The sequence below is a fragment of the Rhipicephalus microplus genome, chromosome 8, assembly GCF_043290135.1.
Source record: "Rhipicephalus microplus isolate Deutch F79 chromosome 8, USDA_Rmic, whole genome shotgun sequence".
NCBI lineage: Eukaryota > Metazoa > Arthropoda > Arachnida > Ixodida > Ixodidae > Rhipicephalus > Rhipicephalus microplus.
In genome coordinates, this window is record NC_134707.1 from 95265706 (window position 1) to 95281310 (window position 15605).

At 44.2% G+C, this 15605-nt stretch overlaps 2 protein-coding genes across 5 annotated transcripts in view; one reads left to right on the top strand and one right to left on the bottom strand.

Annotated features, from left to right (window-relative positions):
- Positions 1-900, bottom strand: part of LOC119165676 (uncharacterized) — a 234397-nt gene extending 233497 nt beyond the window's left edge. Inside the window, exon 1 of one of the 2 annotated variants that reach the window (XM_075872364.1) lies at positions 613-898. The gene's annotated coding sequence lies outside the window, so the exon portion shown is untranslated. Of the gene's footprint in view, positions 1-612 lie in introns of both variants that reach the window. The other variant, XM_075872363.1, reaches the window with a different exon arrangement.
- The window catches only part of LOC142769266 (uncharacterized), a 69180-nt gene extending 54251 nt beyond the window's left edge, over positions 1-14929 (top strand). For 2 of the 3 annotated variants that reach the window (XM_075872355.1, XM_075872357.1), the window contains 2 exons: positions 11739-11870; positions 13943-14929. In XM_075872355.1, coding sequence (XP_075728470.1) covers positions 11739-11870; positions 13943-14131 — 321 coding nt within the window. In that variant the 3' untranslated portion in view covers positions 14132-14929. The remainder of the gene's footprint in view (positions 1-11738; positions 11871-13942) is intronic. The other variant, XM_075872356.1, reaches the window with a different exon arrangement.
- The last annotated feature ends 676 nt before the right edge of the window (positions 14930-15605 follow it).

Below are 15605 nucleotides of genomic sequence, written 5' to 3' on the forward strand. Positions count from 1 at the left end.
AGCAAGTAGGCAAACTTCGCGAGGCGCACCTAACGCGAAGCAATATGCTGTGTTGTCACCCGATGCATCAACCCGAGTTATCACGGTAGTGTTACCGCACAAAACGAAAAAGAACCGAAAAGAACGACATGGACACCACGCCCTTGTTTTTCGTTTTCGGTCTTTTTGTGCAATAAGAAAAAAAAAGTAAATGAACTACCGACATACCCAAGCATATGCATCTTACATACGGTTGATGCTCAGAACTAACAGGCGCCGTCCCCACACATGTATTAATTAGTAAACTAAAATTGACGAGCAGCACGAGCGGGCCCCGTTAAAAACGGCTGCCAACAAAGGGCGCCGCAAAAATCTGTTCAATTTCTTCGCTGAACCTCAGCGGCGCACGCTCACTCTGCTTTGTACTCCAAACAATCTAAACAAAGAAAAACACTCGCCCATAATCACTCTTTGCCTTCATCCCCATGAAACAGTTCGGACAAATATTCTCGCTAAGTAAACAAATGCTGATTTGTCATCAACTAGTTGCGAACGAAATTCTTCGAAGGGGTTATTCTCCTGCTCAAGCAGTTAACAAAGCACTGAACAGAACAACGTGAGAGCGGTACTCACTATTTCACTTCGAGTGCTCCACGATATGAATCCACAGATCCAGTCTTCAGGATGGTGCACCTTCGCAATAATCAGCACTGAGAGAAAACACTGGTGGAGCACAGAGCGCAGGCAGATTTCAAACTAAACACCGACTAATAAACTCTACCGACCGAGAAGCCACACGCACCACACGCACACACACGGGAGAGTTTTTCGCCAGCGCACGCAGTGACAAGTAAGACGATGCCGACCCCTTTCCCGCGCTGTGAGCCAAGGTTGTCTAGGCGACGAGACTTCCTGACATTGGCGCGCTTTCAGACCAGCTAGATCCGGTTTGACGCTAGCTCCGGCCCTCTGCTGATAGCGCGGGCGCTGCTTTTTTTTTTTTTTTTTTTTTTTTTGCGGCAGCGATTTGTTGCGTTATACTCGTTCTTTAACTGTGCATCTGAATCGCAGTGAACATTGTGACGGTGCAGTGCGGCCAGCACGAGCTACTAGTCAGAACGCGCATTTGTAATATTCAGGAGCGATGTTTAGCGCACCTTCACCGACCTAATGTAATGAATTTTGGTAAAAAAGCTAAGCTGACGCTTTTTGCTTAGCTCTATGGGTGTTTAGGGACTGCCCATTCGAGGTCACGCAGGCGATATTTTATCAGCACTTTCATTTCGATAAAGACATTGCAACATTGCATGCATCGGCCGTCACACTATTTGATGAGAACATATTGCCACGTGCGTTCTGCTACGAAGGCGAAGACGACAGCGCAAACGCGCAGCTGCACACTTTTATACAGCAAGCAATAACAAGAAAGAAGAGGAACGTTCTGGCGCGCAGTAAATAAATATACTGACCTGCTGCTACTTTCTTAACCTGTTAATTACTACTTCTCTCTTCACATTGCGGCAATACATTTGTACTTAGCTTGCGGTCCTTGGAACAAGACCACGGTTGAAAATATTTCATCAATGTTGTTTTCTCACTACCTACAAAGTCAAGGCTTTGACCGAAGCACGTCTATTGAGGAAGTTGCATAAATTAAAAGAAGGGGATCCACAAAAAAACGGAGAGAGAGAAAGAAAGAGAACTAGAGAATGCGTTTCAGCTCCTCTGAGGAGAGCTTTGTTCGCAATTTAGTCCACAAGGCTCCCGTCATTGTCAGCAAGGTTGCGTCAAGGTCACCGAAATGTCCTTATTCTGCATTTTCCTTTGTGGTCAGTGTCCTCTTCCTAATTTCCATGACGCACTCTTAAGGACCCATGAAGAGGAACATTCGCAACAGTAATTAAATAAAACGTGCCTGCTAAAAATACTTGACGTCAATGTTCGTTTTTAAGGTATGTCACCACCTTTTTGTAAATTTTTTTTTAAACTTTGACCTTTACGATATTATTTTAAAATGGGCTTATAAAGGATGTTTTTAAATGATGTTCATATGCATAAAAGGGTGAAAAAAATCAGAATTGGATTTGTTATTGACACAACATTGCCCAAACTTGGCCTTTACGCGAACAGTCATAACTTGAGAACGGAGCGCCGGAATTATAAAGTTTTTGGCACAAGGGTAGCCAACTCACGGTACTGTGCAAGGAACTAGGATCTTTGCCATTTGATTATTGGGAATCAAGTTACAGTAAAAATACAAAGGAAAACAAAAAATTGTTTTTTTCCCTGCAATGCTTCAACTAAAGCATTTTTACATAAAAACTTACCAATCGTTTTTATTGATCCTAATTCGTTGCACAGTTCAGTAATAAAGGAACGAACATACAAAGTTTCATTGAAAAAGATTTATTGGTCATGAAGTTACAACTGCTGGCGTAACAAAAAAGTGCTAAAAATCAAGTTTTGAGCAAAACGAGTTTAAAGTTTTTCAATGCTTGTACAACAGGATGATGGCGCCCTACACAGTTAAAATCCACCAGGCACATAGGCAGGGCCCTCCCTAGATGCCATAAGCTCTTTTTTAGTTTTTGTTGCTGCCCGTCTTTTCTTCCGGTGTTGTTTTGCTTCGCCAGTCGACGGACGCTGGGCCTTCCTTACACGGTGCTGGTCCCTAGTGTAGCATGCTACGATAGTGTAGTGGCCAGGTTCGATGCCTGCTTCTTTCAAAATAGCCAATACACTTCTGTTACCATCATTGAAGTGGCACACAGCATCGCATAAACCAAAAAGTAGGATGGGCAGGCTCACGTTAACGTCTTTGGAAACCCGTTGCCAAATCATACCGTTGAAGCACTCGTTAGCGTTTTGGGTTTTCCCGTGCAGGCACTTCTTCAAAAGCTCATCCGTGCAAAGGTCAGCGTACACAGGCTTCACTTTGTTAAGAACTTCATTAGATAGGCCTCCCTTGTGCTTGTGGTATCCACTTTCCAGTGCGTTCCGTCGGTTTAAACCGCATCAACTCTCAGGGCTAGAGGGCACAGACCATGCCTTGGAGTTTCATCTGTGGAACTGCAATGGAACAGGCTCGCTAATGTGGCTTGCTTCATTGCCTGCAAGTATCCCACATTTGTTCTGATGGCAATACCATAATAGTTCTGCAGCCTGTCAATTAGAACATCTGTTAATTTTCCTTTCCCTCCAAGTCCGCGAACAGTCTTTTCGAGCTTTCGTAGGCGGCATCCTACACGCTTCTGCATGTGCCTGATACACTCAAGTTTGCGCACACTATTTGGCCCATATATGTCCTTTATGGCCGCATGTCTCTTGGAGTCACCATCTTCATAGAAGTCTACATATTTCAAACCACGACTTCTTTCTGCACGCTCAAACATACGGTGGAGCCCTACTGCCTCCATAGCACCAGCACTACCGGCACTGAGTATGGTTTGCCTTCCACTCCAGAAATTCAGCACTTGTGGGACTCAACTTGCTTTTCGAATGACATGCCCTGCATTTGCTTGACATGCCTTCTACATTAATAATTTTCCCAGTATCAATCGATATCAAAGACACGCAGGCATTCAATGAGGAATGCCCTCGCCTTTGCCACGTACCGTCACCTGACACACCACATTCAGTACTTGGCACAGCACAAGGCACTTCAGTAGCGGCATTCATAATTGATTTACATGCAACATTCTCCGCAGCTTTACAAAGCTTTGCAGATATCTTTTGGTAGGCAGAATGCCAAGGCGGCGGCGGCATGTTCATGACTTTCGCCAGTGTCACAGCTCCAGAATACCCCTTGCCTTGCTGACGCATTGCGTATACCAGACGCAGGTTGTTCTCAATAGAACTTCCTGTCTTCTTTGATGATTCAAATGAGTGTACATATGCGCATGCACCACACACAACAGCATATGAGAAGGATATTTCATGCTGGGAGCACTCCTCCAGGCTCAGCGAGGTGTTCTTGCATTCCGGGCAGACGAACATTGCAAAAACGGATGAAAGGATGTCCATGTCAATAATCCTATCACCCTGAAGTAAAGGGTCTGGCATCGGCACTTCACAGTTGTCGCCCAAGTTCGCAAACTTCGCAGCACTCGCCGATACATCCCCGTCCACATGGCCGACGGTCGGAGCATTCATAGTGTGTCGATTGCCAATGAACTTTCGTTTCAGCCGTCGTTTTACCCTGAACTTCGCCATACCTGCTTACAAAAACGTTCAGCCTATATTTGTACCACTGCTACTAAAGATATCTCGTGTAAAAAATACAAACTACGCAGAATTAACAGCAGCAGCATGAAGCGCGCGCAAAGTAAACAACAGAAACTCTCGTAGCTTCACGCGTCCCCCTTACGGATATTTAATGCAACGTTTGAAAAAACAAAGACTTCTAAGTTGTCTTTAAACAAGTTTATAGTTATCAAACCAATACATAACATAAAATGTACAACATTTGCCGCTGATGTTCGCTAACTTATCAGTTTCTGTTAGCACACAACACTAGTTTCGGTTTCGCAACCGTTCACCACCAGTTCAAAAATTGGCTATAACTTCGGAACTAAATAAGATAGAAACACAATTTTTTCGGCAAAATATTTTTGAATGATTGGGAATTCTTGGAACATAAAAATTAAAAAATGTGTTTCAAAGAAAATGCGTTTTCAAAGGTGGTGACATACCTTAAGGGACCTGAAGCCTGCTGACGTGGTGGTTATGGCTAAACAACTGTACTGTTGTTGTTTTTTTGCAGGTGGTGGAAGTTTTATCTCCAGGTTTAAAAGCTTCAATCTTATGGGGGACGGGGGGAGGGGGGAGTGTTCTATGCATGGCTACACCAATGTGCGCCACATTACCTTGTTCAGGCAAATCAGTGCACTTTATGAGTGTTGACTAATCACGCAAATGACGCAGATGAGAGATGAAAGGAACAAGTACAGGAGAATTGGCCCTTACTCTATTGAACAAGCGTCGCTCCTATTGTATCTTCCATCTTATAGTAGCTTGCGTGCTTTATCGATGAAAACTGCGTTTCGCTCACATTACTCTCTGCTTCGATTTATTACTAGACTCGCAAGCAGCTAGTAGTGGGAGCCTTGCTTGTACCAAGATGGTTAACGTAGACTTACAGTATAAGGAAAACGGCTGAATATGTCGTGCATTTGTAGCCTTGTAGGCACGTGTGCTCAGATTTGGGTGCACGTTAAAGAAACCGAGGTGGTCGAAATTTCCGGCGCCCCCCACTACAGCGTCTTTCGTAATCGTATGGTGATTTTGGGTCGTTAAAACCCACATATCGATCAATTATTTTTAGCCTTGTTCATTACACCCCTAATATAAGAGTCTAAATAGGGTGTTTTGAGAGTGTTTTAATTACGAACACCTCAAATTTTAAAATGGTGCGTAAAAAGGGTGTTCATATGAGTGATTTGTCATGCGTACACCCATTTTACACCTTTTAGGGTGTACAGTATTTTAGAGTGTACCTAAATTTCTGCGTTCTGTATCCTAAAAAAGAATACCGTCTTTAAAAACGTGGCTGGTCAACATGTGTGATACGACGTGCTTTGTGTTTGTCTCCATTCGAGCCATTGTGGGCCACGATGTGACATTCAGCTTCGCTCTTCTAGCTGTCACATCGCTTTCTCTGATTCCGCTCTCACCGATAACTGCTACAGCTGCCACTACGGTCTGCTTAGGCATTGAGTATTGACGTTTATCATAGGCATGCGGATGTACTTCCAAGCGTCAACGTCAATGCATACATGTTAAATGTGCTATTACGTGTCAAACACCAAGATATTTGTTAAGCTTTCCAGTATCAGTGTGCAGAAAACAATACAGTACTTCATTAAGGGCGTGTTTAGCTTTCATATTTTAACTGATTTCTATGACGAAGAAATCCAGCAGATCTTCTTTTTCTTCGTTTGACGCAACATAATCAAATGAAGACAAAAACACATTGAAAGTATAGGAATTGTCATTTGTAGCAATTATGATTAGACTTAAACAAATTAAACTAGATGGAAGATAACCTGCCGGTCACAGGAACGGAATCAGTGATCATCATATAACGCGTTCGTTGCTCTGTAAACTCTGGTACAGTGGTGGTCATGCCACCGTCCGCTTTATGCGTTATATACGTGCATATAAATCAGTGAGTACTGGTCAGCGCAACTAAACCACGAAGGGGGTGTTTGAAACTCCTTCCTGTTGGCGTCACAAAGCACGTGATTTTTTCCCCTTTTGATTTGGCAGCTGATAAATAATTCCGTGTACACTACCACAACGGATACAGTCTCGCGAAACCTGGGTGCTATCCTGGACAGCCAGAGTTTGCTGCGAGCTTCTCTCACGCGGCCACGGCAAGAATCACCGTGCAGAAAGCGAAAATGAAGCGTTGCGTAAATCGGCTAGGACAATGGACGTGGCTTCACAAACGCAAATGTTGTATACGGGACGACTTGGGTATGCTACACCATGCGCAAACGCATCAGCGGCTCTGCTCAGCTTACAAATCACCAGTGCAGTGACACTATTTTATGCAAGTGAATATCTCTCGGTCTACTTTTGAGTGAACAATGAGACCGTTCGCTTCAACCTACTGTGACATAGTTACCGAGCTTTTAATGGCAATAAATTTTTCTATCTAAAAGTGTTTGAATTCACAAGGCAACAAATATATCAGGTATGTGAAAAGGTACTAATTGGCAAATAGGTAATTAGCAAAATCATGATTAGCACGATATTGATGCGTAAGTTATAAGTAGCTTGGTTTTAGTTGGCAAACTTCCAGTTGGCTTCGTTAGTAAAAACAGTCCTAATTAGCTCAGTATAGGCTTTATGCGGCTTCCTCTCGATGGTCTTATAAGGTGTGCCTTAATTAGCACGATCTTAGCAAGACCTGACCTAATTATTCTGGTCATCGATTGTGTTAACCTATACAGATACGAATACTTCCAGACCAGCCAACTAACCAGCCGGGCGCACCTGTTCGAGGAGAAAGCACACAATGACGAAGGGAACGAAGGGGCCACGTGCCAGACAAGCAACGCGCTATGATACAAAGAACTCCCAAGAACTTTATATGTCATTGATATGTGGGGTTTAACAAACCAAAACCACCATATGATTATGAGAGACGACATAGTGGGAGGTTTCGGAAATTTCGACCACCTGGGGTTCTTAAACGTGCACCGAAATCTGAGCACGCGGGCCTACAAATCTTCCGCCCCCATCCGAAATGCAGCCGCCACAGCCGGGATTCGATCCCGCGAGAACTTTAGATTGTACAGGCCGATTATGATGTTAAGACTTGTGACCTCCATGGTTAGCTCCGGTCACGGTATTGCAAGTCGCCCGGCCAGAATTTTGGACACCATAGTTTTGATTATTGTAACGAATGCTTAGTGAACTAATCAAACGCTTGAAAGTGAACTTAAACGGCAGGTAGCTCTAAAAGTTTTATTCAACAAATTTAGTTGCGCGTCCGCAGCATCCGTGCGGACGCAGCCTCCCATTGCGAATGGCTGGCAGGATGCGTCCGAATGGCTGCTGCGGAGGCGCATCGAAATCTTTGATTGATATGTGGAGTTTAGCGTCCCAAAACCGCCATATGGTTATGAGAGACGCCGTAGTGGAGGCCTCAGGAAATTTCGACCACCTGGGGTTCTTTAGCGTGCACCCAAATCTGAGCACGCGGGCCAACAACATTTCCGTTCCCATCGGAACTGCAGCCACCGCAGCCGGGATTCGATCCCGCGACCTGCAGCCGAGTACCTTAGCCACTAGACCACCACGGCGGGGCCGCATCGAAGTATTTCTATTCACTTCCGCACTCAGTAGAAAGACAAAGGAAAGAACATGCCTCCGTTTTCAAGGCACCGCCCAACTGTATATGTTGATTCTTGAAAAAAAAAAAGAAAAATGGCACTAATTTCTGCCTACCCAATGACGACACGGTTAAATACCTTGTAGAGGGGGGAATAAAAAGAATAGAAAAAATAGGTGAGAGATAGAGAAGGCAATCGACGGAAAATAGAAAGATATAGGATAGTTGGGAGCCGGTAGAAGCAGTCCAAGGACGGGGCGCCACTCAGCGAGAGGCTCAAGGCGTCAAGAGACCGCGGAGGGCAAACCAGTCGGTGGGAGCTACGCTGTGGTCGGAGATTGCGGGGGCACGACCGTTCAGCTTGCAATGTTCCGCGAGACCACCCCTAACGTGATGCTGCTTTCCAATGAATAGCAGCGTGCGCAGTGGGATGGAGTTCATCTTCCCGTACTGTTAGCTTGTTGAAGATGGGGTGTCGCCAGAGCTCGGAAAATCTCGAGTATCGCCAAGCTTGGGTCGTACTGAATAGCATCCCCAGACCCTTGCAATGAATGAATGAAAAATGTGATAATTTAAGTGCTCGTATTGAGAACCGACAGACAAAATAGCACCAAGGAAGGCATGGAAGATGTTAGTTGTAGTACTTGTGATATGAACACCAAGAAAGTCAAGTGGACGAATTATTGCGTGATGCTGGCCGGGGTGGAACCTTTGTGGGCTATAACAGCTGCTGTTGCTCAGTTGGTATTGCATCGCACAGGTAAATTGAAGATGTCTCGTTAATTTCAGGCAAGCGGCAAGTCATGTTTTTGTACATTCTACTTCGCACATAATTATATTGCAGTTTAAACAAACAACATCCGTCACATTTGCTCTGGAATCAGTTCTTGTACATTCGCGTTAAACTGCACCCGGTAACACCGAACGGCTTGGGAAAGCCCTGCCGATACAGGTGATGTTTTTATGCATTCTGACGACAGTAAAAGAAAAAAAAACTCATGGCACATGCAAGACTCCTCTCTAGTTTTTCTGAAAGAATACTTGATACACACAAGCACCCAAATTCTCAAACCCAAATGTAATTGGCAAGTCAATTGCGTTCTCATCAATTAATGCACGTGCGCCCCACAGATAGGACAATTTATTCTGAGCTATAATTCGAATTTGTGCCCTGTATTCACATCCTAATGAAAATGCGATGGGCATCTGAGTTCTCATATGTACCAGTCGTCTATGCGTGTATGCTCGTATGTACGAAGTCGATGTCTTTGTTACAACTCACTTGGAGTGAAGCCAGTTTCTTGTCCATCTTTTCTTAGTCTAAGTGCTGTACTTCACCTATACGTCATCACGCTTAAGTACAACTAGCCCAGAATAAAATCGTCTGTGAGCTTGCTATTTATACACCTCGCCGTTTTGGTATATATGTAGAAAAAAGTTTGGCGCCTAAATACTGGTGCACTGTGTAAAGAAAGTGGGAAATTTTCAGCAAGTTTAGTTCAACAAAGCGGACCTTATGTAGGAAATATATTTTGTTTAAATGGAAAGCTTACAAAGTGAAGGCATGCTTATATATCTTGTGCAAATAAAAAGAAATGCTGCGGAATTAATATGTTTTACCTCCTATCATATTCTCTACAGGCAAGGCAAGGTTGAGAAGAAGGTAAAGGTGATCTTCATTTTATTTTGTAGATTAGGGAAAATAAAAAGCAAAGGAAAAGAAGACGACCAAGGCTTTCGATGTCAATCTCAAATTACAAAAGGTGCCTGCCAGGAATACAAAAAAAGTGAAACTCTCCAGTTTATAAAATTCACTTCAAAAACATTTGTTCTAATGAATATTTTCTATATACACATTACGGTAGCGACTGCTGCAAGTATGTATAACGCTATTTTAGTGTGGAAACAAGTGGTTTTTCATATATTGCAGTGATTGTCGTCACGTTATTGCCAGGTCATTCGGTAGCCTAATTCAATGCGTTCTTGACATGCGTCTCTTTTTCTTGTCTGCTGTGCCACGGAATAGCTCAGCTTTTCTTTTCTATTAGCAATTTTTTAGCAGAATTGATGGATATGGCAATCGCAACGCTTGTTAAGTGAAGAGCACTCTTTAGAGACCCCACTTGTTATTTATGCGTGCGGCTCATGTGGCGTGACCACTCTCGCAGTGAACAATGCAGGTAATATTGCGGCTAACAATGACCGAAATTCTGTTACGACAAACCAGAAAAATCTAAAGTGTCATATATCGCAAAATAACTGAAAAGTAATCGTAATTAACAATATAAACGTGCTAAAAACGTTTGAGAAACATTCACAAGACTGCACTGGCGCAAAAAAAATTGCGCCACCAATGCGCAAGACACACAGTAGCTCCCCCCACGAGCACTTTGTTGGTGATACGTTTGACCCGGCAATTTGTCTGGGCAGACGCCATTGTGCGTAAGCCGGTCTACTGGGGAGGCTTTCAACACCATCGGCGCCCTGTCTGCAAGACGCTGTCCGGTAGACGTTCCAGGAAGCAGTCAAGTCTCAGCGAAAGCTTCGCTAGGCAGGCCTTTTGTTGAACGGACTCGTACAGCCAGCGGGGGAACGGCGCCACTGTGGCGGGCCTCCTTAATACTCGGCTTTTGTCATGTACGCGTAGCCATTTCAGCGCAACAACAGCCCGGAAGTGTTGGAACAGCCCGGAACGTGGGCTGTTCCAACACGTGGGCTGTTTCAACTAAACGTGGGCTTCCAACAGCCCGCAAGCGTGGGAACGTGTCGAAGAAGCCGTTCACCGGAATCAAGCATTTGGACTGCCTGAAGCTGAAAGCAGTGTGGGCCGCTGCTGACGGTTGGGTTAGCGGCCATCTCCCCGGAGGAGCTCGACTTTCCTTCTCCGGGCTCTATGTCCTCGCCCTGCGGTGCCTCAAAGCGTGGGCCAGGTGCGTGTGTGTGTGGTGCGTTCTTGTTATCATTGGACAGTTTCGCCAGCCAAGTGGTGCAATATCTGCACCTTTTCTGGTTGGTGGACCACAAAGACTTCGTCCCCTGCTTTGTGGCAAGAGTGATCACCACCTCCTTTTGACGGCGGTGATGGCGGGCTATAAAAGCCGAAGCATTTTCGTAAATAGAGTTGAATCATATCAGCGGAATCTTGTACGAAATCATGAGCTGAACCTCTGCTGTACATATAGCGGGATCTTCTGGATCCCAGTACAGTTCCTTTCCTCCTTCAATGTTGTAAACACATCTTCGTTCTACCTCTCTCACGAACGCGTCTCCTCACTGGCGAAGATCAGCTATACGGACGACGGTGGGGTTCCAGCTACCCTAAAGAGAAGTCCACCGTTCCTGCCATCAACTTTCCTAATCATAACACCGGCAAGTGGTCGCCAGATCCGAAGCGTAAAATAATCTGAGAGACCTCGGTACAGACGACACAACTCCCGTAACATGCAGGAATTCAATAAAGCTAGACAAGACAACTCCCCAAGGTGCACATTAAGCTTGCGAATCTCCTTTACCTGTCCCAGAAAAACTTTGTGCACATACCTCAAACATAAGCGTCTTTGATGGTGCAGTAAATAGAGCGTAGGCAACCACAGGGCAAATATGAAGGTGCAGCTAGCTGAGTCATTCAAGAAATGCAATCCCTGTTGAACGCTCTTTGCAATTTCGCCTCACCAATATTTACTTCGACCGGACTTACTAAGACTCGGGCTCTCGAAAATATTACTCACCCAGACACCCTCCGGCCTCATACTCATGGCCTTTATTTAGTGTAAAAAACTTGGGCCGAGTCGACAAGTGAGCGAGCTTCGCGACCTAAGGTGGAAACTCTACGTACGGCAATTACTGCGCGATGATGCTATGCACTTTCACAGGTGTAATAGTAATGAAGTTTTCTTTGATTTTTATGCAACTTTTTCAGCTTTGCCAGCCAACGAATGACGCTGGCAGCACCACCGAATACCTGGGCAGTCCAAAGTTCACGTACGGGATTATATCAAATTCGTCGACAATTCTTACTATGGGCGAGCTGAACAATACACTGGCTCTAAAGGTCAGTACTTTCATGGAGTGTCTCCAGTCTCTTTGTGCGAACTTGCATGGCAACTTGGTTGTATAGTGTATGTGAAAAAAAAATGCAGCGGAAAACTGATGCAAGATGTGCGGCATGACATGCCTACTCCGTATGATTGTATCGCTTTGCATTAGTGAAGCAAGAGAACTCTAAGGGTCGTTTTGTCATTGCTGTTTGCACAACCTTAAAGAAAAGCAACAGGTAATGCAGTCAAGTGAACTTTTCAGTAGGAGACTGTTCGTTAGACTGTTCTACTTGTATTATAGTAATGGCAAGATTAATTTGAAGAAATTAAAATAGAACGAAAGATAACAGGCCGCTAGTAGAGAACAAACCTGTGTGTTTTAGATTACGCGCCCTTTTTTCGGTCGTTCAATCAAGCATTTATAAGGAATCTTTGTGCATCCGAACCTTTGAGTGAAGGTGCCACTCGTCACCACAATGCTCAGTGTGGAACACACTGCGCAACACTCACCCCTCTATATTGCCTTTAAATCATTATTTGTTGCTTTTCAGTAAAGCTCAAATAATGAAGAAACATGTCCTTGATGTTTTTTCCGCGCCATTCACCTACGCGCCTAGGGAGATTTGCTACTGTAATCCCAAAGGCTCATCTCCTATGACAGTCGTTGTCAGTAGCATACTTGCCCAACAATACAGATATAAAGGCTTTACAATTTTGATGCATTCAACCGATTATATAAATGTACATCTTTTATAAATGTGCACAAGGCTACAAATGCATTTGAAGCCTCACCTGTGCAAATGTGAGTCTAGAGAAATATAACGGATTGTAGATGACGAGGGCATGATGTCAGAGCTTTATTGAGCGTAGCGAGAGATTAGGCGATAGCTCTTTTTGCGACGAGAAAGGCCAAGATCCAGAGTGTTCTGTCTGCCTTGTGGACGCACACATTCGTAGCCAAGCAGTTCTCTTCTTTTTTCGCGCGGCCACCTTAGTAAGACCAGGGCTGCGCAAAATTGGCTCACCATAGCGCACTGCACAACTTCGAAATGACTTCGAATGAAATAACGAGAAAAACGAATACTGAGTGGCGATTCATAGGTTGGTCGTTGGGGAGTGTCAGTAGTCACCGTAAAAATCATTGGCTATATGAGAGAGATCAAAGTGGTTGTGGCTCACGTGCCCAGAAAGAGCAGGAACCAGAGTGTTCTAATTGTACTTGGTCACTCAGACTCCTCGAACAAGGCTGCTTTCTTCTTTTTGTTTGTCTGACTCGGTACTACGTGTGCGAAGAGCTTGCGAGTAATAAATCGAGAAACTAAACACGTGAGGAAAAATCGAGGAAGATGTATTCGAATTTTTAAATGCGCGTTGAACACCTCCAGCTATAGAAATTTGCGGAGTCTTGGGGTACGGCGACCGCAATATTGTTGCGCGAAAGATGCAACTACAGGAATGCGCAACAATATATTATAGTGATTTCGGGGCATAAAACACTAACAATTACGTTGCACTATATCTGCCAGGGTTGGAGATGGTGTATGAAGTGTTCAGATGGTTGCCAGAGGAACAGTGTTTCAAGGGGAACAGTTAGCGGCCATTTAGAAGACTGATTGGAGAAAATTCGAAAATGCAGTGGTCGGATAAACGAAAGTTCTAGTTAGTAACGCAATCAGTATTTAACAACGTTATTCATGACACTTTATTCTCATGTAAAAGAACGGATATTGTTCAAGTCAACAATATACATTACCATCATAGTAAGATAACGAAGGTTTTCCAATATAATGTACAATTATTGGGAATTCGTGATCAAAATTGTGGATGCATTACCCTTTTTCAAAATCTTTAGCTTTTGTGCAATGACTATTGTAGGTACAGAAATAAAGGATGGATCTTCTACAAATTGTGAAGTAAAAGCAAGGAGTTCGTGCTATGTTTCATATGCTGCTAAATGAGAAATAGCTCGAGGTGCTGTGTTTATCGCTCTAGCTTGCTTCTTTGACCGTAATCCTCTGCTACACTTACAAGTTCTGTTAATTAATCTAGCTGACTGACATAAACTGTCATATTTTGTCCCTTACAGTTCGCCTACGCGACACAAACCTTCGGAGAATTGCGTGCACGTACGGCGTGGCTTCTGTACAATGTGCACAATCTGGGCATCGGCAACCAATGCGGCGATCGTCCGTTCGACGTTATTCGCCAGTTTTGTTACTCCTTGAAGGGCTCCTCATATGTCGGGTGTCGAGACAGCCACACTTCTATCTATTAGAAATGTGAAGCTCCTTATTCATTTAATGTGTCTGCGAGCAAACAAGCAAGCAAGCAAGCTTTAAAGTGCTTCTGATGTGAAACGTGATATGGATCAACGTGGGGTAATATGTGGCTATCTATCTATCTATCTATCTATCTATCTATCTATCTATCTATCTATCTATCTATCTATCTATCTATCTATCTATCTATCTATCTAGCTAGCTAGCTAGCTAGTTAGCTTACTGACAAATTCTTTACATGGTGTATAACAAATGGCATTTTGACTTAGCAGAAATTACTCTTTGCGCATGTGGCAGGAGTTTCCGTGAGAGCATTAGATAAAGGAAATACAAGTAAGTATGCGGAGTCCCGATTGGGTGGATTGAAGCGAATGGTGGATTTTGAAGAGGCGCAATCGACGCCTAATGAATAAAAAGGACAAGCACTTCGTCGGTTGATCAATGGCTCATGTGCATTTGTGCAGAGTGCACGAATTTACAAACAGCCATGGGCTTTGGCGAAAACATCTAATGTGTAACGCATGTTCTGTCACGAAGAAAGAAGCGAAGATATGATGGTTAGTGAATGACAAGGAGAGTTTGGAAGTGCAGCAGATTTCTGATGCGTCCACTTTTTTTTTTTACTAATAGCCGTACTCGCTCTCTCTGGAGCTACATTCACCTGATGTTTAGCTTGGGACAGAGGATAGCTTGCTATTGGTCAGTGGCAGATGCAATTAAAGGGCGGAGTTTTTCTATGAGACGCCCTTCTTGTCAAGGGGTGCAGCCGCAAGCCAGAATCACCATTCATAGTCTGCTAGAATTGCATATTAGCAACACCAATTGACAGGAGGCACGGAGAGAGTGAATGGTCACCTTGCATCACTCGAGCTGAATGTCTCAAGTAGTAGTGACGTAAATTCTTTTCTCCGTTCCATCACTCCCTTCGTACCTAGCAGTAAACTTGGAAAGAGAGGAAGGGAAAGGTGCTTCAAGCATGAGCAGATACCTTTTACTCCCAATTATTGAGAAATTGACGAAATTTCGCGGCAGTTGTTTCTAGACGAATAGAAGGGAGACGTAAACGTCATTTGAGAGATGCATGCCTAAGTAAAGTGGTGAGTGTTGCAGTTAACATACAGGTAACGCAAATTTAATTTCCTGTTCGAATGCACACGCCGCTACCAACTAGATTAGCTTCTACTTTCCGAATGGTATGCAGACGTGATTAGACGTAGTTTATAAAACTATTTCCTCTTGTTATGCCTGCGAGTCCACAGCGGACGTCCGTGCCTCTGAAAAAGGCCATCTGTGTCAAGGCCAGCCCGCGTCACCCGCCTGACGCGATCATCAATTCAACGGCGCCTTTCTGGCGTGCACGTGCAGTGAGCCATCTCCGCAAGCGAGCCCGTCGAGTAAACAACTGGCGCCTTCCTGTATGGCGGGTCTGACGCAATGCCTTGCGGCGTCACTCGTCCTTGGGTGCAGCCA